At 39.7% G+C, this 27,655-nt stretch overlaps 1 protein-coding gene across 1 annotated transcript in view; it reads right to left on the bottom strand.

Annotated features, from left to right (window-relative positions):
• The window catches only part of SESN1 (sestrin 1), a 78,601-nt gene extending 51,247 nt beyond the window's left edge, over window positions 1–27,354 (bottom strand). Inside the window, exon 1 of the mRNA XM_030946618.1 lies at window positions 26,679–27,354. Within this exon, the coding sequence (XP_030802478.1) occupies window positions 26,679–26,942 (264 nt within the window). The 5' untranslated portion in view covers window positions 26,943–27,354. The remainder of the gene's footprint in view (window positions 1–26,678) is intronic.
• Window positions 27,355–27,655: the final 301 nt, after the last annotated feature.

Genomic DNA, 27,655 nt, shown 5'->3' with positions numbered 1-27,655 from the left:
TTCTGGTAGTCAGCCTCTCTTGCCTTTAATCTTCTCTCTCATCTATTTCCATTCTCATTCTCCTCTGTATCTTTGCTTTCTTTTGAAGGCAACTACTCCTACGGTCAATATTCCTGTTTGGTGCTGGTCCAAATCCTTGCTACTTGATAACAACCACAAGTTCCTGCTTCACAAACTAGTCTGTCACAGCCCTCTGCTTCTGTATGCATCCCATGTGAACCACAACAAAAGTCATATGTGTTTTCCATATAATTTTCTACCTTTTTTTTTGAGAGGGAGAGGAAGTAGGTTAATGAGTTCTGATGTATTCAGTTATGCCAGATACTTACTCAGCTGGAACATTCATTGCAGATGATCAAATCACTAATTCAGTTGCAGTCTGGAGTTATTTTACATAGGGCATCAAAATAGTTTAAGTCCTTAACTTAAAAAAAAAAGAAATTCCAAGAAAATTGCAGATCTATTTAAACTGATTAACATAATAAAAAAAGAAACTCACTAAAACATGATCAGAAATAGCAACTTGATATTTACAAAAATAATGAAAGACAGTACTGCAGTTGTAAACATTTTACTGAGCAGACATAAAAGCAGCTTTAGAAGAATAACTGCCTTTAGTATAAGCTGAGGTCAATACATTATAAAATGTGAAAACACCTTTCAGCTCTAGCTAAGATGCAAGGAAGTTCTTGAATATGATATACAGTCACCCAAAAAATGCAAACAACAGATCTAGACAACTCGCACAGGCACAATTTTCTCAGGAGAAAATGAGGAAAAAACAAAAAAACCACCACCAAATAAAACCCCAAAAACTTGAATTCATTCCACTCATTTAAAGTACTACATTTCTTCCAAAGAGGTTAACTGTATTTGTTCTGGTTTATTTAGATATTAAATGCAAGGTAAAAGATCTCTAGGCGAAATGTAAAAGATTGTATCTTATTTTTGGGAAATAAACAGATTCCAGAGGTGTGTTCCCGCCCAGCCAATCCCGAGGCTGTTGTGCAGCTCTGCCACCTCTCAGAGCCCAATCACAGCCATGAAGGGAAACTCGTTTTGCAGTTTGTCTAGGCTGTGCTGATGATGAATGGCTGCTTCAGGGGAAGAGATCAAGCTGTGCGGTAAATCTTCGCATTTGTTCCATCTGCTTTTCTATTTTAAACAGCTGCAGTGATCACCCTGGCACCCTACATTAAGTACATGTGAATTTCATAAGAGAAAACATTTCTGTAAGTGAAATCATGACCTAGGGAGGACAAACCTTTCTCAAACTGAACAGTGCAACTTCTGCAAACAGCTGCAGACATTTACTATAATTTTGTATCTGCCTTTCAGAAAAGATATGGCATAATCATAGCTCAATTCTACAGCTTTTACAAGGTCTGCTTTGCAGCCATAGCTGGTTTCAAGATGATGTTCTCCACCTTCTGTCCTCCTGCTTAGCTCCACTTTGCAATACAACTTGTAAGATGGCAGAAGCAATATGCAAACAGAGTATGTTTATTAAAATATGCAACTCAAGTATACAAAAGCCTAACCTGTAAGTCTTACTTATCTTGTAACTGTGCTGAGGTTGTACTAATGTAAGGTATGCCAATCCAGCCTGGCTCCAAAGGTCACCATTTTAAAGGAATGCTTTCAATAAAGCCCATTACTGATTTTAAGCCAGAAAGACTAGTAAATATACTGAGACAAGCCGTGGGTTTGGGTGTTTTTTTCCCTTTGGTTATAAACACCAATTCTTGACTGGTCAGATTCCAGTGTGGCCAAAGGCTGCTTTCACTTTGCCTGTGCTGTTCTTTGTCTCCTGACATACTGTGCAGCACTGCTGTGTTCTGCTAAACAGCTTCCTCACTTCCCAAAGCTAGCTACATTTCAAATGCCAGCAAAACAAACTTTAGTGCCTTGATAAGAATATCTACCCTACCCCCAGACTGAAATGTTTTAGGAGTGTAAGGAAGGAGAATGCTAGCACATGTATCTACATGTGCTAGACTATAACATCGTTGTTTTTCTATTACTGTTTCTCTCCCCCATCTTAAATTCAGTTTCTTTGAAAGTTTGAATATGTTTACCCACTTCTGAATTAAAGTAAATGAAAAGTGAAGTGAAATGGCAATAAAATGAAATTGCAGATGGCAGTACTATAGGTTGCCTTTTCAAAGTCTCACAAGAAATTATGTCATCTCTTAGATAGTTTCCACCATACTCTATGGATAATTTTCTTCACATTAATATGCCATGCTATAGAAGTTTTCTAAAGTACAATGGTATATAAAAGTTAGCAGAAAATATTTCAACTGCAACTAAATATACTTCTATAAATACATCCTATCAGCTTTTCACATAACTCAAAACTGCTGTGAAGTTCCATGAGCATTATTTACATTTTACAGATAAGCAAACTGAAATGGGGCTATAACTCGTCCAAGATCACACAGCAAATCAGAGAGTGGCAAGGCCAGGAATAGCACTCATCTCCCAGGCCATTCCTAGAACTGTTAAGCCCATTTCAATATCGCTGAAGCAGAAGGTACATTTTGGGGAGAAATGCCAGAGGAAGATTTCTTAGTAAGGAGTCAGAGAGAACACTCATGTGCCAAGTTCTTGAGAGATCAAAGTCTCGATTATATTTCTGTCCCCTCCTTGCAATAAGACAACTTGTTGAAAGTGCCTTTCAACAGCAGGACACATGAATGTGAATGTGACACCAAGCTGGCAAAGACTTCAGAAGTTAAGATTTGATCTTAAATGCTAACTACAGTATCTTTTGATTAGCAGAATTTAAAGCTGACATGTTTATACATTCAATGTATAACTTTGCCAATACAATGACCGAACAACAAAATAACCACAATCCCAGTGTTAATCTCTTAGGAAGAAATCAAAATTATTTGAGAACTGTCTGTATAGTTTCTATTATTTCATAAGTTTCATTTTAAAGAAGTTTTTAATATTTTAAAAAGTTTTAAGGCTATTAGAGACACTTAGCACCTTTAAGAAGAATTTCAGTAAAGGAATTATAATTTTCTGTATTCAGACAGACTTAAAGTAGACATTTTGAATATTATTCTAATGGTAATACAATACGTGGTTAAGCCATGCTACCAAGATACTTTCTTTTGGTTCACCAGCAAGGACTGGGAAAATTATGCAAAAAGGCTCTGCACAATCAGCATAAAAAAAACAGGTCAAAGTAACAAAACAAAACCTTGAACAAAGCAGAAAGATTCTACTTCACTTACCTGCTTTCAGCAGTATCTTAGATTTATGCAGATAATCCTAAATTGTCACACTCTGTCAAGGAGCTGGAACACTAAATTGTGAGCTCCCTCAGGCTGCCAGTTTTTCTTTCATTTGGGATTTCAAACAGTTGAACTTCTTTTGCTTTATTTCCTCACCTCCCCACCCCCTTGTCCTGCCTCAGCAGTACCTTCTTCTGTTACGCTCACGTGCGTCAGCGGGATGCATCCCTGCAGCCCTGCGTGCTGCATGATGCAAGAATGTGCAATCTGGAAGGGCTGCTATTGATACAGTCCCAGCAAGGTATGTGCCTGATGGGCACACAAAGTTGGGCAGATCCTGTCCGTACAGTCAGTACAGAAATCAATATCTTTATGTAGTAAGCACTAGTGGTAGTGAACAGATCTTTAAAAACAAATTTTTGATTTCATGATGCAACATGAAATTTGGCATCATGCGACACTGTAGGAAAATAGTAAGATGATGGCAAACTAGGAAGCAAGAGCAATGAAATGATGATGACAGAATAGGGAAGAGAAAAGCTGAAAGGAGTTCAGTTTAGGATACACTAACTAAGGTAGTCATCAAGTAAGTCATCAGACATGAATATGATCTATGCCCAGACAGCTGAGACAGAAAACAGAATCTGAAATTCAGAGACCAGAGATGGTCTACCTCGAAGAAAATTAATAGGGAAAACTTTGATGAGTTTGATAGTGCAGAGTAAATGTAAAAAAAGCTACAACAATAATACCCTGCACATTGAATTAACATGAACATAGAGAATTTGCACAAAAACACTAGACAAAAATCTTTATTAGCCTGGGACTAAAGACATTTATCAAATTGATTTTACCATTCATGTTGCTTTCATTTTTAAATTATGCCAGTCTAATATTTGCAAGTTCCGCTCTTTCCTTACAATCCCTGGCTGTAAAGCTTAGTGAAGTGACTGGCTGCTAACTGCCAAGTATTCTTGTGCCTTAGCAGGATATAGGCACTTCATTCCAATAACATGATTTTATTTGGCAGTTGGCACAAAACAGGCATTATGGTTATGATTCAGTACTGGGTTGTCTCAACAGTCTAATGCTGAATGAACTTTTATCTCCCTAGTATTTGATAATCAGACTATTAAAAGGTTAAAACAGGCAAAAAGGTTTCTAAAACTTTTTTTCTACAGAAATCTTCACATTTCACAGGGCACTTTTCAAGGACAAGAACACTAAACAATCAGCTAGAGGTACATAAACTCCAAAGCAATATTTATTGTGTTACTATTAGCTATGCTTTCTCCTAATACCACTCTCTATTGCCCCATGTAAACACTCACAAAAAGCTCTTACTGAAAAATACTGCTCACTTTGAAAATATTCTCAAAGCTTTATGTTCTCACAACCTTCATAGATCACAGAATTTTCCTTTCCCAGAGTAGTGAAGGGGAGATAACACTGAACGGGTGCCAGAAAATTCTTCCTAACTTCACAAGCTACTGTGTTGCTCTCCCTCACCAACCTGTACTTCTCTCTTCCTCACTCCAGAAATGGTAACTAGACTTCCTTTCTTGTTTCAGCTCTGTCTCCAGAGAAACAAGAAAGCAGCACCCATTACAACCCCTGCTCAGCCCTGAGCACTGCTCCCAGCACTGCTGCACAAAGCTCTGCCTGGCTCCAAACTCACCTGAAGCAGTAAGTCCAAAAGACTCTGTCCCCCAACAGGCTGATATCTTGAGCCAGAGGTGCAACCTGCTAGACTGTCATCTGCTGAAACCCACATCTCAAATTCTTCTACTCCAAGAAGGATGAAAATTAATCACTAGAAGAAATGGTTGTATTTGAGCTTGGACTGTGTCCTCATTCCATAAAAGCCTGATGCTAGAGTTCAGCACTTGTTTTCCCCTTCAGCTTATGGAGTGGTTCCTCCAAAAGGTAAAAAGTAAAACTCACAAACCAGCACTTGGACAATGTAAATTGTAGGTGCTCAAGGCTATTCCTGAACTCTGGTCCAAGTACAGATCTAACTACACTACTAACACCTCTATAAATCACCCCTTTCCAAACCAGCTGGGTCTAGTAATGCATAAGGGGTCCAAAAGAAGCAAGTCACTGTGGGATAGATTAAATTAATAAATGTCCACCATTTAGGCTGGGGATATTCCCAGATTTTCAGCAGGGAGAAATCAAGCAGACCATTACATAAGCAAAGCCTTACCAGCTTCCATTTGGCACAAACTGCTATTTTCCCTGGTTCCACACCCAAAGTATAATGATCTAAAATAGAAGGACTGACTCCATCTTTTCAAGGACATTGATAACTTAATGTTAAAAGGAAAATGCGGGGGTTTTGTTTTCCTTTGGTTTGTTGCTTGTTTGTTGCTCTATTTGATATTTTGAAGATTAAAACTTCACAGAAGAGGGAAGGAATCGCCAAAAAGGAAGTCTGCTAACCTGACAATGGGCCAGCCTTTGGTTTTATGCTAGCTATTCCAGAAACAACAACGAACCAAACAAAAAAACCCCAGACTATTTTGAAGTTCCATATTTATAACTCTAGACTTCTGATGTTCATAAAAGCTTTTACAACTAGGAGGTCACTAAACAGTCACCCCAGGTATCGTATAACTCATTCATGTCACTTGAGGAAGGTAGGGAGAAAACTATTAGCCCAGTCTTGTGGGAAAACAGGGAAAAACTGGCCATCATCAGCCACCTTCTTTAATCTACTGCCAATAGATAAAACCAATAATTGTCTACAGCACCACTTGATGTTTGGCATTTGCTACATTTCCTTCCTGTCCAAAATCCTTTAAGAAGAAGTTCTGAAGATGCTGGAATATATGTTTTAGCATGCAGGCATGCTTTAACAAGGAAGGAAAAGTAAACATTAATAAGAGCTGCTATCATAATAAGTTCACACAACTTCAAACAATCAATTTACCACCATTTTGTGAGTTAAATCTTGTCACTTCAGTCGCAGCAACTGACAGCATGCTCCCCATTTGATGTGTTTTACATAGCAAGTCAGACAAGTAAGTTTTTATAGATGAGCCACTCCAAAGTTAATGGTAGTTTAGTTCACATGCAATCAGGGGAAGTTACCCTAAAATCAGAAGGCCTGAGTGTGAAGGGAAGTGTTATCATATATCTTGTAAGTTCAGCCACGGAGAAACACTCAGGGGCTCTTCAGGGTGCAGATTTTCATGGTACTGTTCATGAAACCTCTGGCATTTCACAATGCCCATGACCATCCACTCTGCACAAGATTCAACTGCACACATATCTATGTTTGAAAAAAGGTCTCTTAAACAGAGTAGAAGCACAGTGTCACTAAAGAGACATGTATTTCATCTCCTATTGTTTGATATAATTAGGAGATGGAGATATAAAAAGGCCTCTGCACATTTAATATATGCTATTATGTCATCTAGTTGCATGTTTGCTTGAGGCTTACTTCATTTGGCCTGAATATAAACTTGGAAGAACTTCAGGTTCTTTTAATGCTAATGATCTAGTTCCTGCATAATATAGTCAAATGAAAAAGCTTGACATGGGAAAATTTAAATAGCAACAAGAATACACAGTTCTCTTCAAGAAGAATTTCAACTTCAGCCTCTATTAAACTCAACCCAGTGTACAATACTTGTTGACACTGTTTTGCTCTTCCTCCAGACTGTCCTGCTGGTTCTGTAACCCTGTTCCAGCCACTTAGTTGCAGTAGCACAGGTTACTCACACCTCACTGCATTTGGATTTTGAAAGTAACTTGCAAATCCACTAGAGACCAATTATTTTCTTTCTAGGTGCCAAACTGTTCTATGAAGTCTTATACACCCATTGATATTTTAAAGAACTGTCCTTCTTTTCCCTTAATGGGAACTTCTAATGCAAACATTTTTCTCTGAAATGAAAGATAAATAGAAAACTCATAAAAAATACCAAGAGACACCCAGTTTTGGTTCAAACCTCCACCAAGAGGTAGCAGTCAGTTATAAAGGAATAATGAACTTACAGTGCCCTCACGTGTGACGAGATATGAATTAGAAGAAATCTGGAGATCTAGAAAGGGAGAGAAAAGTTCTCAAGACTTCAGGAAGGACCCTCACTGAAGAAAACAATGCTTTCCAGCACACGGGGATAATTGCCCTCATGCATTAGGACAGACTGGGTACTATAAACATGTGCAAGAAACAAATGACAAAATATCTCCACTTTCAACTGCCTTTTCAGATGCTTGTGAGCTGAAAGTTTCATGTGCTTTCTCACCATAGGAACAAATAAAGGCAGTTTAGTTATCTAGTGCAGAAACCACTAAATAGTATTTCAAGGAAGTACCACCTTAGTGGAAGGTCAAATTTACAAATACAATAAACACTGTGCAGACAAGTCCAACGATGTTGAAGACAACATTTCTTCAAGTGTCTTAGCAAAGACCACACTTCACTCTATTACCCACGAACACAAAAGTTATCTTTTCTACAGTTACACAGAAATTAAGGAGGGTAATGCACCTTAACTAGCATTCACAAAACCTGCAGGTCAAGTTGGAAGTCACCTAAGTTAACCAAGAGGAAGCACCAAAGACAGGAGTGCCTTATCTCTCACTGTGCTAGAGCTTTCTGCCCATCACAGAAAGGCAACTGCATCCATTCACAACCACAACCTCAAGCCGAGAGACTGGTGCTCTCACCTCAGCAGTGAGATCACTTAAACAAGATAGAGGCCAAGTCGCAGTCATTGGGCCCAAGGTGACTTCACCTCCTCTCTAAATAAAGTTAAGCTATTTAATGATGGCGACACAGCTAGCACTTCCAAGTGCATTAGTCCTGCTTTACATGCAATTCTTAACTTGTTCACAGGCCTGGAAATGAGAGCAAAAGCTACTTCAATATTCTCATCTTGGGAGCCCAGGCATGTAAAGGGCATGACTTTGAACCACCTCAGGGAGAAAAGGTCCTGAACCCAGAGTCCTCACTCTTTGGAAATGCTCTAACCACTAAGCTATTTCTCAGGAGTGGGAGGGGTAGCTCTGGTTTGTTTTGTGCAAAGCCCATCTGATAGGTCTTCAGTAAACAAGCTCCAAGAACACCATGTTCTGCAAGCCCTGAGAGGAGATAGAAGGAAACATTTAACCTCTGGATCCACAGTGAGCTTACTTGAGCACAGGCGTGGAACTACTGCCCACTTCCAGACCTGAAACAGCCTTAAGCATGGCTGAGTATCTGATGAGGTTCTGCCTAGATGCTCAATGACTTTGGCTAAAGGGTCAGAAGGATCCTGAGTTTTGAAGCTCTGAGTTGGGTCATAAACACAAGCTTCCTGAATTCAGCTCCTGTCTTTAGACTGTGTCATTGTCTTTCAGCAACTTAGTGAAAACCAGAACCTTTTTCTTGACAAATAATTATAACACAGGACAGAGGAACCCCCATGTTGGTGGCTGTAAGTGCAGAAATCTGAAGTTATCTTATTCCGTTTAAAACAAACCCCCAAAATTCAACCAACCAAACAAAAAAACCCCAACAAAACAACCGACCAGCTGTACCCACTATAAAAACATTAGGTTTGAAAAGCAAAGCATTCTTATGCTAGTAACTACCAGAAGTTGAGTCTATCTAGATTATTTCAACTTTCAATTCTCAAGTTTTTGTTTTACTGTAGGAAGAACATTTTCCTGTTAAGAGTTACTTTTTCCTATAGTGCCATCTGTTGCAGAACCTCACCTCTTTTATTGTTATATGATATATTGTTCACAATATATCATTGATATATTGTGAACAATATATCAATGATAAAGCAGGGACAAACTTGTCAATGAAAATACTGCATAGTAAGCTTTGCCACAATCATGACCTAAATGTATCCCAAGCGGCTGAACTACCATTCCCCTATAGGAGGTTGTAGGAAACAATAAGTAACAAAGTGTAAGAAACAGTAGAGCATAGCACCTGAAAATACTTCCTAGATACAAGCTAACTCTTTCAGTTGCATACAAATAGTAAGGGAGTCAAAGAATTTGAAGAGTACTTGGATCTATGAGGCCACAAGCTCCAGCCCCCTTCTTTCACTAAAAATACCACCTATGTTCTGATGCATTAGACAGTAGTAAGTAGGAAATCTCTGGGGACACAAGCAGTCTGTTGGGTCATTGCTACAGGCAGGGTTGAATTTAGTAGAGCACCTTTCCCACTGGATGAGGCCTTGCCATACAGCAGGATAAAAGTGAAAACACAGCTAGGAAATTTCACCATGCAGGGTCCCTCTGAGCACATACCAGCAACTCCTGTGCACCAGTCACACAGCAAAGAGTATATTTCTTCTAGCTAGGGAGGACTGCCAAAACATTCTATTTTCTACTATCTCTCTTTAAATGTTGGACAATTAACAGTATTTAAACAGATTTTAGCCTTGACAATGCAGTAGTTTTACTCTCTTGGAATAAAGGGGAAAAAAAAGCAAATAGCAACACTATCACACAACACATTATTTTATTTAAAATAATACAGTTCAGCAGAAAAAAAATTATTTAGTTCCAGAGATACCTTAAACATGTTTATTGGTTAATTTTGTTTAACAGGAACTAAAAAGTCCTAAAACCTTAAATGTCAGCCCTCTCTTCCCAACTAGAATCTACTCTTTTGTTGAATCTGTTCTTAGAAAAACTGGTTAGCTGCCATGTGCTCATTTAAAATTCTTCTCGGATAAGCTCAAAATTAAAGTTAAGAGTTGTTCACCAAAGTCTGCTAATAGTTTAATTTCCCCTAAAGTCCCTCATACAGATCCCTGGCTAGATCATTCAGAAAAAGAAAACAGACTGATTATGGTTATTATTTTCACTTAGTACCTCTGCCAGTATTTTCTGGTTAGACTGGGGAAAGTCAGTGCCACGGCCAGCAACAGAAGATACCATCACACATACTCCGGAGTGATTTCCTTCACAAACCTCATCTTTTTGACCAAAACTCTTTCAGTTATTAAAACATCACTGTAGTTGGGTAGGGGATTTTTTTCTGTTGTTGTTTTGGATTTGGGGTCTTTATTAATACATGGGAGTGTATGCCTCCTGTGTTCAGATGTGGTGACTTTGTGCAGTGATTGCCTTTTTTCCTTCTTTCAGTTTTGTTTTTTTGAAAAACATATTGATGCCACAGCTTTATTAACAATACAAAGGTAATATTAGGGAAGTTTCAGTTGGAGATAAATGTCTTACAAAACTGAAATAGTGACAATCATAAATTAAAATAGAAATAGGCATGAAACTTGAATATAGTGGTGATTATTTGTAATTAATATATAAGATGCTGATTCACCTACTATCATAAACTTCTTATTCAGTAATATTTTTCTTCACCCTTTCCTATGACTGTGTCAATCACCACTGCTTTAAGTCAGTTACTATTATATCTAAAGAAAACTAGCAAGATATCATCACCAATAAAAAATACCTAAAAATATGCCCCATCTCAAGAAGTTTTTATGTTACTATTCTGCAAACAGAAATAGCATGAGATAAAAGGGACATTTTAGTTTCATTTCTCAAGAGTTTTAGAGTAATACATTTCCATTTATATTGATGTCCCTTCAAACAAATTAAAAACTGGCAACAAAACATGAGACATGAAGTCTCCCCCAAGTGTTCCTTCAAATTCATTACATCTTCCTGGAGCAGGTGCACCAGCTTAAGTTCATTCCATGTGGAATTCTGTGATGTACAAGTGAGGAATGTCTCTTTACTGCTGTGGTAACTGGCACACCTGGTAGTCCACACTGAACCAATTTAGTCCTGAAAATGCTGCAGCTGCATTCATATGACATTACGTTTAACCTCCCAGGCCCTGCTGAAAGGTACAGCACACAAATAGGGACACTGTGCTTCCAGGCTCCATATGGCCCATCCAAAAGTTGCTTCCTGCATCTCTCTACTCACAGTGTGACTTCTCAGATTAAGACACAAGTGTGAGTGTCAGCTTGGCACAGTGATCTCACTTATGGCCACTGGAACTCCAGGAAACCTGACACCTGTAAGAGGAGACACATGACTGTTCATAACAAATGGGAATTTGAAACAGAATGGGGATTTGAAACAGAATCCTGCAGCAACGTTTCAAGATGCTTCTGGACAGACCAACCAGCACAGGAGCCTCAACCCTGCAAGCACATGCATGCTTCACTCTAGCACACAGGAGCAGCCATTCTGGCAATTTAGGCTGCTCCCAGGAATAACAGGCAGATGGGACTTTTTTCAGGATAATGTCTGTGGTACACTACACTTTTAATGAAGTACCTGCTGGTTTATTTTTAATCTATAATTTTTAATCTATAATTTTTAGATCATGTGATGGTATTTTAGATCATGTGATGAGCATGTAAGTGCCCTCAGTAAAGCAGTTCCCTCCAAATGTGACAGTAAGTGCCCAAAATACTACTGCTAAGACAATAAATACTTCAGAAGAAAATCAAGGGAAAAAAAACCCAACCAAATCCACCACAACAATCTAATTAAACACATGTGTTTAATATAATAGTAAGTTTAATCTGAGTAAAGGAAAAATGCTTTCCTCTCATGGTACAAAAACAAATTGTGTCTTATTTCTGTAGCACAACACACTCTTTCCCTCCCTCTTCAAAAAAAGATCCCAGAAGCTGAACTTTAAAAAAGCCATGCAAACATATTTCATCCTTGTTTTCTGAAGGCAACATATTTAGAAGTGTTCTAAAAAGAAAGAGAAGACAAATACTTAACATTTTGATTGAAGAAATTATTTTAGCATATTTCAATCTTCACCAAAATTCTTGTACAACTCACCTCATTAATCTAACTGGATTACCACTACTCAGGTTAAACCCTTCACCCACCTTACAGGGCCTTCAAAGCTTTCTCACTACTTTGGCTTTAATACAAAGCACTTTGGACCGAGGTAAATAATTTTCACAGCATCTGGACAAAATGTCTTTTTTTCCTAACTTGATGAAATTTTAAGACCTCGGGTATTTATTTCTCAATGTGACATCTTGTCAATAAAAATGACCTTAAGGGCCAAGTTAAGTTTTGAGATGAGGCAGAGCAAATTTCAAACTCCAGTTCAGTACAGATCCCACTCATGCTTGAATGAGATACTCATACATGAAGACAAATGCTCTAAGATTTTTACAACTTTAAATGAAAATATGGAACTCCTAATGCTTGAGAAGATATACTTTGTCTGTTCAACTGCCTTCACAAGTCACTCACCTGAGAGAGGCAAACCAGAGACTGGAATGTGAGACCTTAACGTTCATAGTTTTTGGCTATCCTAAGGGTATTTTTCTTGCTGTTCTTCATGGGACTGTCAGTTATTACTGAGGAAGCCTTCTCCTGCAAGCATTTTGTCAAAAGCAGTGCATTTTCACAAAAAGGAGGTTGTTTTTGAGCCACGAATCAACTTTGTAACAACCAAATAAACACTGATATTCTAGCAAATTCTAAATTTCACTCTCAAGAAAACACACCAAAGAACTAGTTCCAATATTGTGGTAGGTTGATGGTGGCTGCATGCCAGGTCTCCACCAAAGCTGCTCTATCCCGCCCTTCTTCAGCTAGACAGGGAGACAGAATGTAATAAAAGCTCATAGGCCAAGGTAAAGACAGGGAGAGATCAGTCACTCACCAGTTACCATCACAGGCAAAACATACTTGATTTGGAGAAATTAATTTCAATTACTAATAAACCAGAGTAAGATAACAAGAAATAAACCCAAAATTTCAATCATCTTATACCCCCTCAACTCCATCTTCTTCCTGGGCTTAACTTCCCTCACAACTTTTTCTACTTCCTCTTCCCTAGCAGTGCAGGGGAACAGGGAACAGGGTTGTGGTCAGATATATTGTCTCTTTTGCTCCTTCCTTCCCTGCTCCAGGGGTCTCTCCCCACAGGAGGCAGTTCTCCATTAACTTCTCCAAAGTGCATCCTTCCTCAGGGCTGCAGTTCTTCATGAACTGCTCCAGCTTGAGTCGCTTCCAGTGGGGTGGAGCCATTCGGAATGGACTGCTCCAGCATGGATCCCCCTCAGGGTCACAAATCCTGCCAGCAAAACCTCTACAGCTCCATTCTCCACAGGGCCACAGGTGCTGCCAGGAGCCTGCTACAGCACAGGCTCCCAGACTTCCTCAGGCATCTACCTGCTCTGGTGTGGGATCCTCCACACCCTGTAGGTGGAGATCTGCTCCACCACAGACCTCCACTGGGACATCCTGCCTCATCATGGTCAGGACCATGGGCTGCAATGGAATCTCAGCTCCAATTCCTAAAACACCACTTCCCCCTCCTTCTTCACTGCCCTTGTCTGCAGAGCTGTTTCTCTCACATATCGCTCCCTTCTCTCACTGCAGTTGCTATTACCCAGGGCTTTTTCCCCTTTCTTAAGAGACATTATCTCAGAGGTACCACCACCACTGTCACTGATGGGCTCAGCATTGGCCAGTGACAGGCCCAAACTGGAACCAATTGGACATTTGGGAAATTTTCAGCAGCTTCTCACAGGAGTCACCCCTGTAGCTGCTATGAAACCAAAATCTTGCCATGCAAACCCAATACAAATACAGAGCCAAGGGGGTAAAAAAATAAAATCCATTCTTTATTAAATAATCTGCCCCACACATTTCCTGGACTTCATCTCCACTACAAGAGAGAAATAAAAAAGATTGCTGTAAGAGCCTTCTAGAAATTTAGAATTTGCATCAATAATGAGAGCATTCCCTTGAGGATGCTCTCCTGCAGATGATTCCAGATTTCCAAATCAGACTCCGTGAAGAGGCATGATCCCATCTACTTATGTGAAGGAAAAGTAACTGCCACAAGGACATAATAGCAGCTTCTCTTCTATATTTTCTTATAGTAGCAGAATATTGTTGCTACAGAATATTATACAGCATGCTGCTTCAATTCCTTATCATTCTATAACATTCAGAATTGTTAAGAATTCAGCTTCTCAGAAGCTTCCCCTTGCCATTTGGAAGTCTCAGGTTTCAAGACTTCTCAGAGAGCTCAATATTCAGAAACACAAACCATGTAAGAGGTATCACACTATTTTGAAAAGAAAGTAGTTTACCAACCTTATTATCCATGTGAAGACTGTCTTTGTCTGTTGGAGAGCTTGATTTCAATGAGCATCAGAATCTACCATTGTACCAGACAAAGGAATTTAGTCTCAAATTAGGCTATTAAATTATATTATCCCTGGCTTCTATTACATACAGAAGGAGAAGATATTTCACATGATACTATCCCTAGGAAAACCACTTTATTCTATTACAAAATTAATTATGCTTGGTTTAAGAATTTAGAGTTAGTTCTTTGTTAGATTACCTCTTATATTGTATATCCATAATAAATACTTACAGCACATCCTCTTTCCAGTTTGATTTCCACTTATATTTCTTAGCAGTTTTAGACAACAAAGGAGCTCAGTGCTTTTTACAAGTCCTGTCTAGTTGGATTGGCTGCTCTTATTTTTAAATAAATGAATTCAAGTAGTACTGTAGCAGGATACTCTACCCCTAATGTGGCCAAGCAACTTGGACAACGTCCTGTTTGCACAGCTATCAGTGGTGGGCTGAGCTCAGGCCATGTGCTGGTGTTGGTGTGGAACTACACTAAACCCCAATTCAGTATCCTGATAGTGAGGCAAAGATATGGCAGACAAGCTGCTAAGCCGACCTGGCAGACATGGGACTGGCAGTTGGTCACTTCATACTATGAAAATCCAGTCCACTTTCATAAGGTAAGGTTTCTCTAGCATATTCCCTCTTGACACTCCTCAAGGTTAGGAGAGAGACCTGCTCACGAGCATTGGTAGGGTGAGTTACATCCACGTCTACTTAATTATTCCTTCCTGCGAGCTTTAATAGAACTGCTTTGCAATAGTGCACTGTTCTATCCTATACATACACTGCTAGCAGTTCTAGCTTTTAGAATGTACAGGAAAGAAATCTAGGGCTAAGATTGGATCCAGCCACACGTGGACCTCTCTCTGAGAAGGAGTTTAGAAAGCAAGGGGTTCCTTTCAGCACCTGTTGGTTTAGCAGCAGGACTTGTCACTCCACCCTCGACAAGTACATAGAGCAAATGTTTAGAAGATTAATATTCATTTTTCTGCTGAAGTTTTGAAAACACATGATGATAGACACGTATGTTTGTCTGTTACAGAATCAAGTAGGTGTCTCCTTACAGCTGTCTAAAACAGCTACATACAAAAAGAAAAATTTCACACCAGACCATCACACAGGACAGAACCAGACAGGTTATATTAGCAAAGGATAACCTGGGATAAGTTTGCACTAAAACCACAGACTTCAAACAAAACTTCAAGTTTTGGCTCTCCTATACCAGCATCCCTGACACAAACTCTGAGATTATATCTCTGAAGACATTTTATTCCACAAAAGGCATTTTTATTCATCAAGTTATCATTAAACAGGGAATTTGTGAGTCTGAGTTAGTGTGCAACTAGAGAAATTTTCAGTTTCCCAACACCATCAAGAAGAGGTTTAGAAGATAGTATTAAAATCTGATTTTATTCTCTGTAAAATGCATTCGTTTTTTTGACCTCAGGACATCTTCCCAGGTATTTTTAGCAACTGTTCTTTTGAGGGAACAGACAGCAAGTTATTTAGCTTCCATGTGAGATGTCCATCAGAACTTTGCAATCGCCTTAGCATATTTTTATGCACATGCATGAAGATTTATTGCTACTGGAAATGACTTTTGAGCCACGTGGCTACCCTACCCCAGAGCTCTGATAGCCAAGAACTGTACCTCCCCCCAAAATATGCGGATGTGTGAGACACTGCACGGCAGTCCCGGGGCTCTGAGAGGAGGAACATAAGTGGTAGCCACGTGTATGGGAAGCACACCTCAGCTTACCAGTGCAAAATTAATTTTTGCATCATGAAGCAGCCATATTTTCCACTACCCCTAGGAGTAATTATCTGCACACTGAATTCAGAGTGTATAAAACCAGCACTTTTCCCAAGTCTTCTAACACTATACACAACATACAGAAAACTCTACAAAAAACACAGAACAGTCTATGCTTCAGTCTCAGGTATTCATTTAATGTATAAGCTACAAAGAGTTAACTTCTACCTTTAGAACCTAAAATTAAGATTTTTACATTGTGCATTACAAATGGTATCTTCTGCATTAAAAAACAGCTTTCATTCCTAGTGAAACCTTACTCAAAACCTTGAATCCTTTAACAGAAAGGCCTGACACCGAATAATGAAAGAAAAAGAAGCAACATTTGACACTTCCAATTTACACATACTCTTCTGACAGATTATAGACAATATCAGCCAAGCAGAGTTGCCATGTTCTGAATAGAAAGAAAAGCAGAACACTACAAGCCAAGATACCAATATGCCTTCTAAAAGCCAGACAAAAGCATTTCCATTTGGCTTATTTTCCTGCCTCGTGGAACAGAATAGTAGCAATAAAAATGTCAGAATTCAGCTTCTCCCACAGAACACTATTTATACATCAATTTCTAGATAAATATAAGCAACCATTACAAACATAACTCTTAAAAACAAAATGTAACCTAGGTGAAGTTATAAGGTTTCCAAAATCTTTTCTGTAACACAAGTAGGAAGGATAGAATGGACACAAAGGAAGTTACAGCAACTATCAAAAGCATATCCTGGTAAGGCCTTATCTTGTAACATGGTGAGCTCCAGAAAACGTTTTGTGCACAGCAGTTGCCAAATATTTAGTACTGTTAAAGGGACATAAGCTTGCACTCAGCACTGACTTGAAATTCACAGAAACAAAAAGTTTTTCTTAAACTTTTTCCTTTCTTTGGTCTTTCTTCTACATGGGTATCAGTGTGAAACTAGTTTAGAACTAAAATTTAAATAAATGGAAAATCCAAACAAACGGTTTAATCTGCGTGGAATGTGCTGTTGGCAAACAGGCTGCATTTAAAGCTAGAAGTTTTGTAGCACTAGAACACCAGCAACAGGCTCAGCAACAAGCTGCAATGGAAAAAACATCTTTCAGAAAAGAGGTGGTTCTCCTCCTCCCAGAAACAAACACCATCCCCTCTCCACACAAAAAAAGAAAACAAAAGAAAAAGAAAATTGCACACAGGAAAGGCTTTAGAGCTTTAAATAAGTTTGCATTTTCAGGTTTGTTCCTCCTTTGACTAAATGTCATATTATTCCATGTTTACTCTCTAGGAGTTAAGAAATCCTTGACAAAAATATTTGTCTCCGAAGAAAACCGTTTAAAAACAATTCAATACCAATGAACAAGATCCCAGGGAGAGAAATTTGGTGAAGAGGTGATTACATCTTGAGTCTCAAAACTAAGGCCCACAAAGCCAGTCAGCTATTTAGGCAAAGACTTGTCAGGAAAGACCTGCAGCTAAGAAAACTTTATTACTGTCTCAGAAGGCATAGAATAGTAAAAAAAGTTACAATTTTAAACTAATTTACAGGGAAAAAATAAAAAACACATATTTTCAGAAGCAGTTTTCAGTGCTTTTCTACAGTATAGTGCCTGAATTGAAAGTAAGTTCTTGTAGTAGCACAGAAGGGACATACTATCAGATTACATAAGCAGCATCACCTCTATTTTTAAAATACCAGCCCAGTATATTTTTGGGTAATATTCTTGCACTAGAACACAGCACTGGGTGATACTTTTAACCCAAAATTACATGAAAGAACAAACTTTGTTTCTACATAAAGCTGAAGTAAGAAAAATGGTAAATTGTTTACTGGGTTGAAATAGAACTAAACCAGTTCACCTTCCCAAACCAACTTTTGGCAGTAATTTAACTTAAGCTTTCCAGAAAAAAAAAAAAAAGACAAAGGGAAAGAAAAAAGTCAAAGTCACTGAAAACATCAGAAAGGCAGTAAACAAGAAAAAATGCCAACACTTAACTTTTTGGGCTTAATTAATTTCTGTAGCTTCAAGTGAAGATTTCCATGTTTCATTGATTTCTGGAGAGAAACCTAAGCTTTTCCCACTCTCCAATCCCTGTTAAACTGTAAACAATTTACTGGAATAGAAAACCATACTGACAGCAGACCATATTTTTGGAAATTTAAACACTTGGTATCCACAGGAAAATATAATCAAGCTTTCAAAACCTTTTTTTCTGGCCCACAATGGTATATTCAGTACTTTTCCACTATGTTTATTTTAAAAGGAAAAACCCTGACCTGAAGAAAAAGTCAAGAGTAAGATGACAAAACAGCAAGTATTTCTTCAGTGCTCACTTTGTACTTGTCACAGTAAGACAATGTAATTTTCTTTAAAGTAATATGCTTTGGTCAGGCTAACAGAAGATACATTATTTTACATAACCTAGAAACCCATACTTTTTTTTTACTTAATATTGTACGCTAATTTGTAAAAGATTGCAAAATATTAGAGCTTTTCCCTTTGCTTGAACATCTCAAGATACATAAAATTTCCCTATTTGTCAGCATAAAGCACTGAAATGTATGCCAAGAGCCCAAAATGAAGACAGTTATTTACTAATAAACAAGACAAGCAAATTATATGATAAAATCCCCCCAAAATATAAATAAATTGGCTTTTAGGAAACTTAGAGCAGAACTTCTAGGAATATCAATGCAGAGAGGGGAAGGATCACTGCTACCCATATACTATTAGAATCAGAGCAAGAAAAACAATTTCAGATAGAGACCTAAGTGGACACTAGAACATGAGCGTAGACTGGAAAGGATCATACCCAGTTATGAGTTGAAATGAACAGCCAACTTCTAAAATTACCTCTAGAAAGAGAAGCAGAATCAAAAGAAAGTTAAAAAAATCTAAAAAAGCATTCATGTGACTTAGTGACTGCTAGATCAGGAGAACAGATGCTGCTATTTACAAAATGCATTCAAGCTGAAGCATTTCTGGTTCCTACTGATCTCTAGGTATTAACTCCTATTTAAACAACAAAAAAAGACAGGGAACAAATATTTTTTAACTAAGCCACCAATGTACACCCTATAATTGCTTACCTCATTACTAAACAGCAAGAGATAAAGAAACTTCTGTGTTTGATTTCTTCAGTTTTAAAGTACTTCAATGCAGTCAAAAAATAAATATCAACCAAGATATTACCAGAAGTGTGCTTCATGCTTCACTCATTTTGAAAATAAAAATTCTAGTTTTGATGTCCTGAAAATCAGTTCAGCAGAATCACATAAATTCATAAATTTACAGATCAAGTAATTTCCAACAATTATAAGGAAAAGCTGACTAAGCAAAGCTCATGTCCATACATGAAGAACTGCATACCATTAGCATGGAAAATTATGGAAAGGCTCAAACACAGAAACAGCATTAGAAGTGCCCCAGATGCCCTACTTTGGATCACTTTGAGAACCTCCACTGTTTTCAAGCAACTCCTTATTCCAACCAAAGACATTCCCAAGGTCAGGCAATTCTGGAGTTGACAAGCTCGGGAAGAGAAAATTTTCCTTCATCTTTCTCAACAGACTGAAGCCTTAAGAAAGAAGGCAAGTAGGCTGAAGGAGGGAAGAGTCAGATAAGGCCATCTGAGTTTTATTGAGCATTTAAGTCTTTAAGAAATATGTTCGCACACCTGCTCAGAATATTCCCTGACATGTCAAGATTAATTTTTCTCCACTAACATCAGCGTCACCCCACACATGTGATACAGACCCATCATCAGAACATGTTTACAACAATACTGCAGAGGCAGCAGATGCCGTAAGTAAGACTGATCATTTTAAAGCATCATGTCATTACTTCAGTATTCTCTCTCAGTTTCAGAAAAGCAAGAGTATTAAACACCACCAAAAAAGCCCATAACAGACAGACGTTTTCTAAACTAGTGAACTGGTAAAGCGCCACGTGGATTTTGAAGGGAGCACCCTACAATGAATAATTAAATCTATTCCATCCAATATCTGGAAGAGACAGAACATGCTTTTGCTATGAAGTGAACTCACAAAAAAGGATGTTTTAATTCACTGTATATAAGAGCACTACGGGAAACAGGAACTGATTTGGGTATTGGCATTGTGCAGAGGGACTAGTCAGCTTCCAGACGGATCAGATTCACCAGCACCAGTGAGGATATCATATTTAAATTCTTAATCTTGAATAGACTATAGATTTCAACTGAGACACCTTTCTATGGTGACTGACCAGCAGTAAGCATCACAGGGGAACATCCCTATCATGCAGCAGGACACAGTCAAATTAACTTGGACAAAAATCCTAAACCTAACATATCTGCCTAGCTACAGATCTCAATGTTCTCTAAAGAAAACTACTAGTGTTGTACAGGAAGGCTAAAAAAGACTTTAAAGTTATAAAGTTATTTTTCAAAGATTATCCCCAAGAAGATTAAAGATTTGGAAAGTTAGGCAGTCTTCCATAACAACACTGATCAGGATAAACCACTAGGGAGCAATAAGCATAATTTTCACCCTTATTACTCTTATCAAGTGTGCACCACAGAGCTCAAACACAAAGCAAAGAGTGAATTCTCTTGTGAATTCACATTGCTAGAACAAATAGAGCAATGAAACAGAAAAGTAACTCCTATTTTATCCTTTCTGGATGCACAGAGGGGAATTACTACCTCCTCTCCTGGCAGAGGCTTTATTTGTCCTACCACAGTGGCAGAGGACACAATGTCTGCTTTGGCTATGACCAGAAATCTTCCCATCCTTTCTGGATGCCCATTTAATTTAAATGATACAAGTATTTTGCCAGGATTTGGAAAAGAAGGATATTCCCTTCCATGTCCTCTGCCAAGCAAGCCTAGATCCCAATCAGTCCCTCAAGGTTTTAAGACAGGAAGATTTATTTGGCTGCTTACATGACCCCTCTCTTCTGTGCCCTAACAGCCCTCAGCAAACTCTGGAATTCTGATACATTTATCCACTAAAGCAGCAGGGCTGAGAAAACAAAGAGATAATCAAAACCACTCCTTCAAGGCCACCTGATGCTTTTATGTATGAGACAGGTTTCAGACCACAGGTTTGAGCACTATTTGTCAGGTAAATACATTCTTGAAGATCAAAGGGAAAGGACTTAGATGGTTCTTGAAGTCCCTTCCAAGCAGTTACCAATACAAAACACAGAAAAAGAAGCTGGGAGGAAAAATCATCCAGCTAGCAATGCTCTGCCTTTCCCAGGGAGAGATCAAATAAGCACCTCACTCCTGCCTGATGTTTAAGAACAGTTTAGATCTAGAGATGAACATGACTGCATAAGTCTATCCTAATACTGAAATTTTCCCCAAATGTCCAATCCAAGTCTTTCTGGAATTTAAATCCATTGTTCACTCATTCTAGCTCATGTTTTCTTTGTTTTTGCAGCAGGATTTTCATCCCTTTTCATCCCATTTCTTTGGGAATATATTATCTTAAGCTTCCTTTTAGCCAACCACACCGCCACTAAGTACTTCAAACTTTCTTCACAAGAAAACTCCTAAGGACTAGAAGATATGATACAAGCCCACATTAAATATTAAATTAATTTTAAATTATATGATTGCTCTCCAGTTTTCTTACTTTCCCTCCCAGCTTGTAATCCATTCAACAAAGCATTAAAATTTGTTAATCAAGCCTTTGCTGGACTGGACCTTGTAGAGCCTGTACCAAGTACTTGTTACCTGACCTCGCTTGCTTTCTGGGGATGGTTTTCCAGCTAATTTTACTCACTAAAGTGCAGTTTATAGAACACAATTTCCCAGCTTGTTAATAAGGCTATCATGGGAACACTGAGGACTCCAATTTATCAATCTATTAATATAATGGAATCTCTCTGCACCACAAGGCCTGTTACTCCATCACAAAAGCAGTAGCAATGCTGGATTTAAAAGAATTCATCCTGGCTAAGTCTGCGTTGGCTGTTGCTCAACTTCTTTTCCTAGGCACTAAAAATGTGTTTCAACACTGGTCCAGCATTTTTTTTTTTGAGCTACAGTTAAAATCCATCATCCCATTTAGCCCACACTGAAGAGGCATGCACCAATTAATCTGAGTCTGCTACTTCCCTCCACTATCTTGAAATTACAATCCACTACATGAGATCACTTCAGCTAGTTGCTTTTTTAAGCACCCTGGAATTAATTTCACCAGGCCCTACCAGATTTAAAATCTGTTGCTATCCAAGCAACCTATAGGTTTTCCCTCCAGCCTAGGAAGGTTCTATTTATGCTTTTATGGCTATTGACTACACAGGCTGGATTAACCATTTCAGAAAACATTTCAATCACCTCAGCTTTATCTGTTAATCCACTAATCTGTGGATCTTTTATTTCTTGCTTTCTTCCAATATTCATTTTAGCCATGCCTCCTTATGTTTTTGACCATCCTAGCTTTTTTTCATAAATCTTTGTGTACTTTCTATGTTTCCTTTGTTTACATCAATGAAAAGATCAACAGAGAGCAAAGTTATTTTTTTCATTACTCATTTTCCCCTTCAATGCAAGTGTTTGGTATCATTAGACTGCTTTTCTCAAAGAGGTATAGATTGTTTTCTTTCTTCCTTATGTTTGCCCCCAGTCAAGCTCTGCGTGCCATATTCTCAGCTTTTTGACACTTATGGGTTTTTATGCTGTTGTCATTTTTTTATCCTATGTAGACTAGCATCTTGTTGCACCAACAGAACCTGCCCTCCATCTATGTATTCTCTTTGTTTATGAAGAGAATGAATTTACACGCCCATGGAGACCAGTATGTCCTGCTGAGTTTTCTCCACTGAATCATTATAAGAGATTTTAATTATCAAATCTCATCCTTTCAGTGATTCTTCTCCAGCTATGGACAGACACCTTGTATTTATATCCCACTCCTACATTACTGATTGATCCAACAGAGGCTGGCAGAAGACTGTTCATGAGCATGTGTTTAGACATTCCACTGCTGTTCTTTCCCAATATATTTGTGTTGGTGTGTGGACACCCAGCACATTGGGAAGAATGACGCACTACTCTGCAAGGTCATAGGCACTATGCTATAAATACATGCAAAAAATCCCATCAGCAAGAATTTACCAAGAACCTAGGACACATCTTGGGGGTTTTACCTCAAAAACCATTCATCAAACATTTTTAAATGCAAACATTGAAACTGTTTTCACTTGGTTAAAGCATTGCAATTGAAATATGTTGAAAACATTTTTAAAATTATCTATTGAGGTCAAAGTGGCTTTAGGAACTTGCTTTTATCAATAAAAGCAAAAATTAGAAAAAAAGGAGACTCATTTGCTGGCACTGTCTTTATAATAACCCTTACAAAAACAACTCATTTATTCTAAATGAGAAAACCTATGTATTCTCTCAGGTAAAAAAGTATATGTTATTATACATATATAGGCATAGAGCCTACAATGAGAAAACTCATTATCCTGAACATAAGTCAAATCAATGGGAATTTATGTTAAGCAGTAAGTAATTCCATAGATTCTGATACAAGCAATATTATTTACTAATATCATTATTAATGCTATTTATTAATAGCAAAGAAGAAAGCTGCACACTTAGCAGTCCACCATATATCAGAGGAATTTTTATCCAGGGGAAAAAACCCCAAAACATAACAAAGGCAGGCTTAGAGGGATGCCATGCTGACACAGGCTGCTGCCAAGCCTGCAGCTTACACCAGCCATACAATGCATTCTACCAACCTGCTCCAGACACAAAGCTGCAAAATCACCAGGAGCACCAGTTGCTCATGCCTAAATATTTGCTGACTGCCCCAACAGGCAAGAGGGCACTAACTCAAAGAAAGAAATAGCAATCAGACCACATGGAAAATTCTGATCTTTGATGTCCTCACTGATTTATGCTGGAAGCAAATCTGAAAGATTAATAAAGCACATTTTGCAGTTCTACATATTGAGACAGCTGGGTTGGGCAGGAACAAAAAGAAATATATGAGTCCAGGCTCAGAGTTCTAGTCTGGGATGGACCATTCCACAGGACAGAGAATGAGGGGAGCCCCAGTTCACAGGAGAACTTCTGGGTTCAAAGTTACCTCTCCTGCCCTGGACTCCATGTCATTTAATAACTTTGGACAGCATAATTGTACATACTGCTTGAAGTCCATATTGTGGACTTCAGTGTTGTTTCAGAGCCCAAAAGAGGGAGATAAAGTAATACAAGTGCTGATGCTGTTCTGAATGGGATTTCACATTTTTAAGTAACTAACCTTTAGAAGCACTGCTGAAAGCCACAAGTTCTATGGGGTGATAATATTTAATTTAATAGTTTGCTCTGCCATCTTCACTGCAGTGATCTGAATAATATTATTCTTGGTGATTAATCAACAGAAAACCATTTCATGCCTGACAATAGTCCTCAGCACCTAAAACAGAACATTTGCACTGGATTTTGTCTCCAATAAATGTTTGTTGGATCCAAAGATTACAATGAAAATTTTCATTTATGAGTACAGACGCAAGAACTAAGATTTGCCACTCTAAATTGATAAAATACAGAATACTTCTCTCTTCGATCTATGCTCCTGAAAAGGAAAATTTACAAAAACAGCTTTTAAAAATTTTCTTAAAATAATGTTGTATTTGACTTTATTTTGCTTAACTTATTGGTAAACTTTTACTGCACCTTGTGTGTACAGCTGGTTTCACAGCTATTAAACCTTTCACACCTATGTTTATTAATCAAACCAGCAAGGACTATGGCATTTGAACTTGCATTTGCTGTATGAAGATGGACATTTTCTGCCAGAACTTTTTGGCCCAGTTAAAAAAAAAAAAAAAAGCTAGTAAAAAAGTCTCTAAACCACACTAAAACTTGAACAGACTACTAACTTCAAATACATAAAAACATAAAAGGGAGTCATTTGGTCCTGTATTCTGACCTCACCCCAAAATTTAGGTGAGAGATCACCATCTGTTTGGCCTTTGAATAGACTGATATTTTGAACCTGACAAAAACAAGTTTTCCCTTAGCAGTCTGTTGCAGTAACTCATCATTCCCACTGGTAACAGACTCACTTCTCATATGAACCTTTAACAGGGAAGATGCCAGATGAAGTTTTCAACTCAATATTCAAGTCTGGGGTGGTTGTTTGTTTCACTGGTTTTGGTTTTTAAAGAAAAGCTGTCAAGCTTTCCCACTTAGACCATGTGAAACCATCAGCTTTGAGAAAAACTCCACACACAGCTTTAACTGGATAAAATAAGTTACACTGTATTGATCACACTGCACACTACTAAGAAGTTAAGTTACACAAAATAAACAGAGACTCTTTCATCTCCAATAACTCAAACCCAGAATGTATTTCTATATATATGGTAAGATGTTTTTATGTTATACATATTTTTCCATATAATGTATAAATTATTCTATCTATAGTACTTTCATATATTATGTTTCTCTGGATTTCCCTATATTCAACCTATTAAAGTTCAGAGAGAAAAAGCACAGTAGTAAGAATCAGGCAGCTATCTCCAAGCACAGCTCTCTGTATTCACTTGTGATTAAAAGAAATACCCAAATTTCCTTTTCCTATTCTGCAGCTAAAAGCAGCATCTTTTGCAGCGCTTCTGGACCCGCTGACACAAGAATTCCGAGACCTGTGCAAAAACTTGAAGTGAGCAAGACAATCGCAATGCAAGTAACTATAATTAGACTGCAAGAGTGGAAGAGTACAAAGTAACATTTATTTTTGTTAGCATTAGGTCAGTAAAGGTAATCCTCTATTGGCTAGGCTATATTGACTAGTGCCTTTGAAAAAAAAAAGTTTGGATCCTATCTATGCCAGTGGAAAAACTATTTACCCATAAACAAGAAGGGCATTCTGACAGGCTCTGCCTTAACAACAAGCTCATATGGCTTTTAAAAGCTCCAAGACTTCCCATTTGTATTTTCAATTGGCAACACTAATATCAATACCCAAATCCTTCCTGCTTTTCTGTTAAAGTTAACCGGGTAATACCACAGCATCGATCATACAGACTGAAACTAGAGTGTTAAAGTTGTCATTTTAGTGCTTCCTTGGGGATGCCCCAACTTTCCAGCCATTCATTGCCAAATCCTCTCTGGTGGATTCCACTGAAACACTTCGTGCTTTTTCACAGAACAGTTAGGGTTGGAAGGGACCTCTGGAGATCATCCAGTCCAATCTCACTGCCAAGGCAGGATCACCTAGAGCAGGTGACACAGGAACATATCCAGGTGTTTTTTGAGTGTCTTCAGTCAGATATTCCACCCCCCCCGCCCCACAATAACGCTTTTCCAAGTGTTTATTCGGGGAGAGAGCCGTAGGGGTGGGGAGCACTTAGCACGTATTAATTGCAGGAATAAATCTGACAGGGTGGATCAGACGCCCACCTCGGGGCAGAGATGAAACCCGAGGGCGCCCTGCGTGGGACGGGGCCGGGAGAGCCCCGGGGCCTGTCCCAAAGCCGAAGGGGTGGCGTGCCGCGCTCACCTGCACCCCGCTGAGGATCGCCTCGCTCTTCTCCCTCACGTCGGGGAAGGGGCACCGCTTGGACAGCATGAGCAGGCGGGCCAGCGCCTCGCCCAACCTGTCCCGGGCGGCGGGCACCGGCAGCCCATCGGCGGCCGCCCCGGAGGCGACGCTCTCTGCGCGGCGGAGCACGGCTTGCCCGATGGTGTCCAGGGCGGCGGCGCGGGCGGCGGCGTCCCGGCTGCACAGCCCGTCCCAGCGCACTTCGCCCTCCCGCTCCTCCATGGGGCCGCCCGGCCGCTGCTCCCCCGCCGCAGCCGCCGCCTCCTCCTCCTCCTCAGCAGCCCCGGCGCGGCCGCCCCATGGCGGGCTCCCGGCAGCCGCCAGCCCGCCCACACAGACGACGACGAGCGCGGCCGCGGCGAGCGCAGAGCCCACTGCCCGCGCCGCATGGGGGGCAGTGCGGGCCGGTGCCCCCAACAGCCGCCGCCCTCCCGCGCCGGGGCTGCCGAGCGAGCGGGGCCGCTGCGGCTTCGCCTTTCCCGGCGGGGAGAGGGGCGGCCACCACCCCGCGGCGCCGACGGCTCCTCCTCCCTACCCCGGGCATGGAGGGAAGGGGCGGCCCCAGCCCTGCCTCTCCCGGGGCGGCCCCTCAGCCCTCCCCACCGGGGCCACCACAGACCCCCGGCAGTCCCCTCACGCGGGGTTGGGGGGAAACAGCCCCGCCCAGCACGGGCAGCCCGCGAGACAGACCGCCGCTCAGCCAATCGTCTTTCAGCGCTCCCACCCAGGGGGCCCAATCGCTGCGGGGAGAGGCAGTTCCGGGAAGGGCTGCTGGGATATGTAGTCCGGCCAAAGGGCGGTCCTGTGGCCCTCGCGCGGGAAGACTACGTGTCCCGGCAGGCAGCGCGGCGCACGGCCGGGATCCTGCCGGGGAAGGGGGAGCGCTCGTCGGGATGCCCGCACGGTATTCCCGTCCGATATTCCCGTCAGCCTGT

The sequence above is a fragment of the Camarhynchus parvulus genome, chromosome 3, assembly GCF_901933205.1.
Source record: "Camarhynchus parvulus chromosome 3, STF_HiC, whole genome shotgun sequence".
Taxonomy (NCBI): domain Eukaryota; kingdom Metazoa; phylum Chordata; class Aves; order Passeriformes; family Thraupidae; genus Camarhynchus; species Camarhynchus parvulus.
The sequence above is the reverse complement of the archived record's forward strand: the minus strand, read 5'-3'. Positions and strand labels throughout refer to the sequence as shown.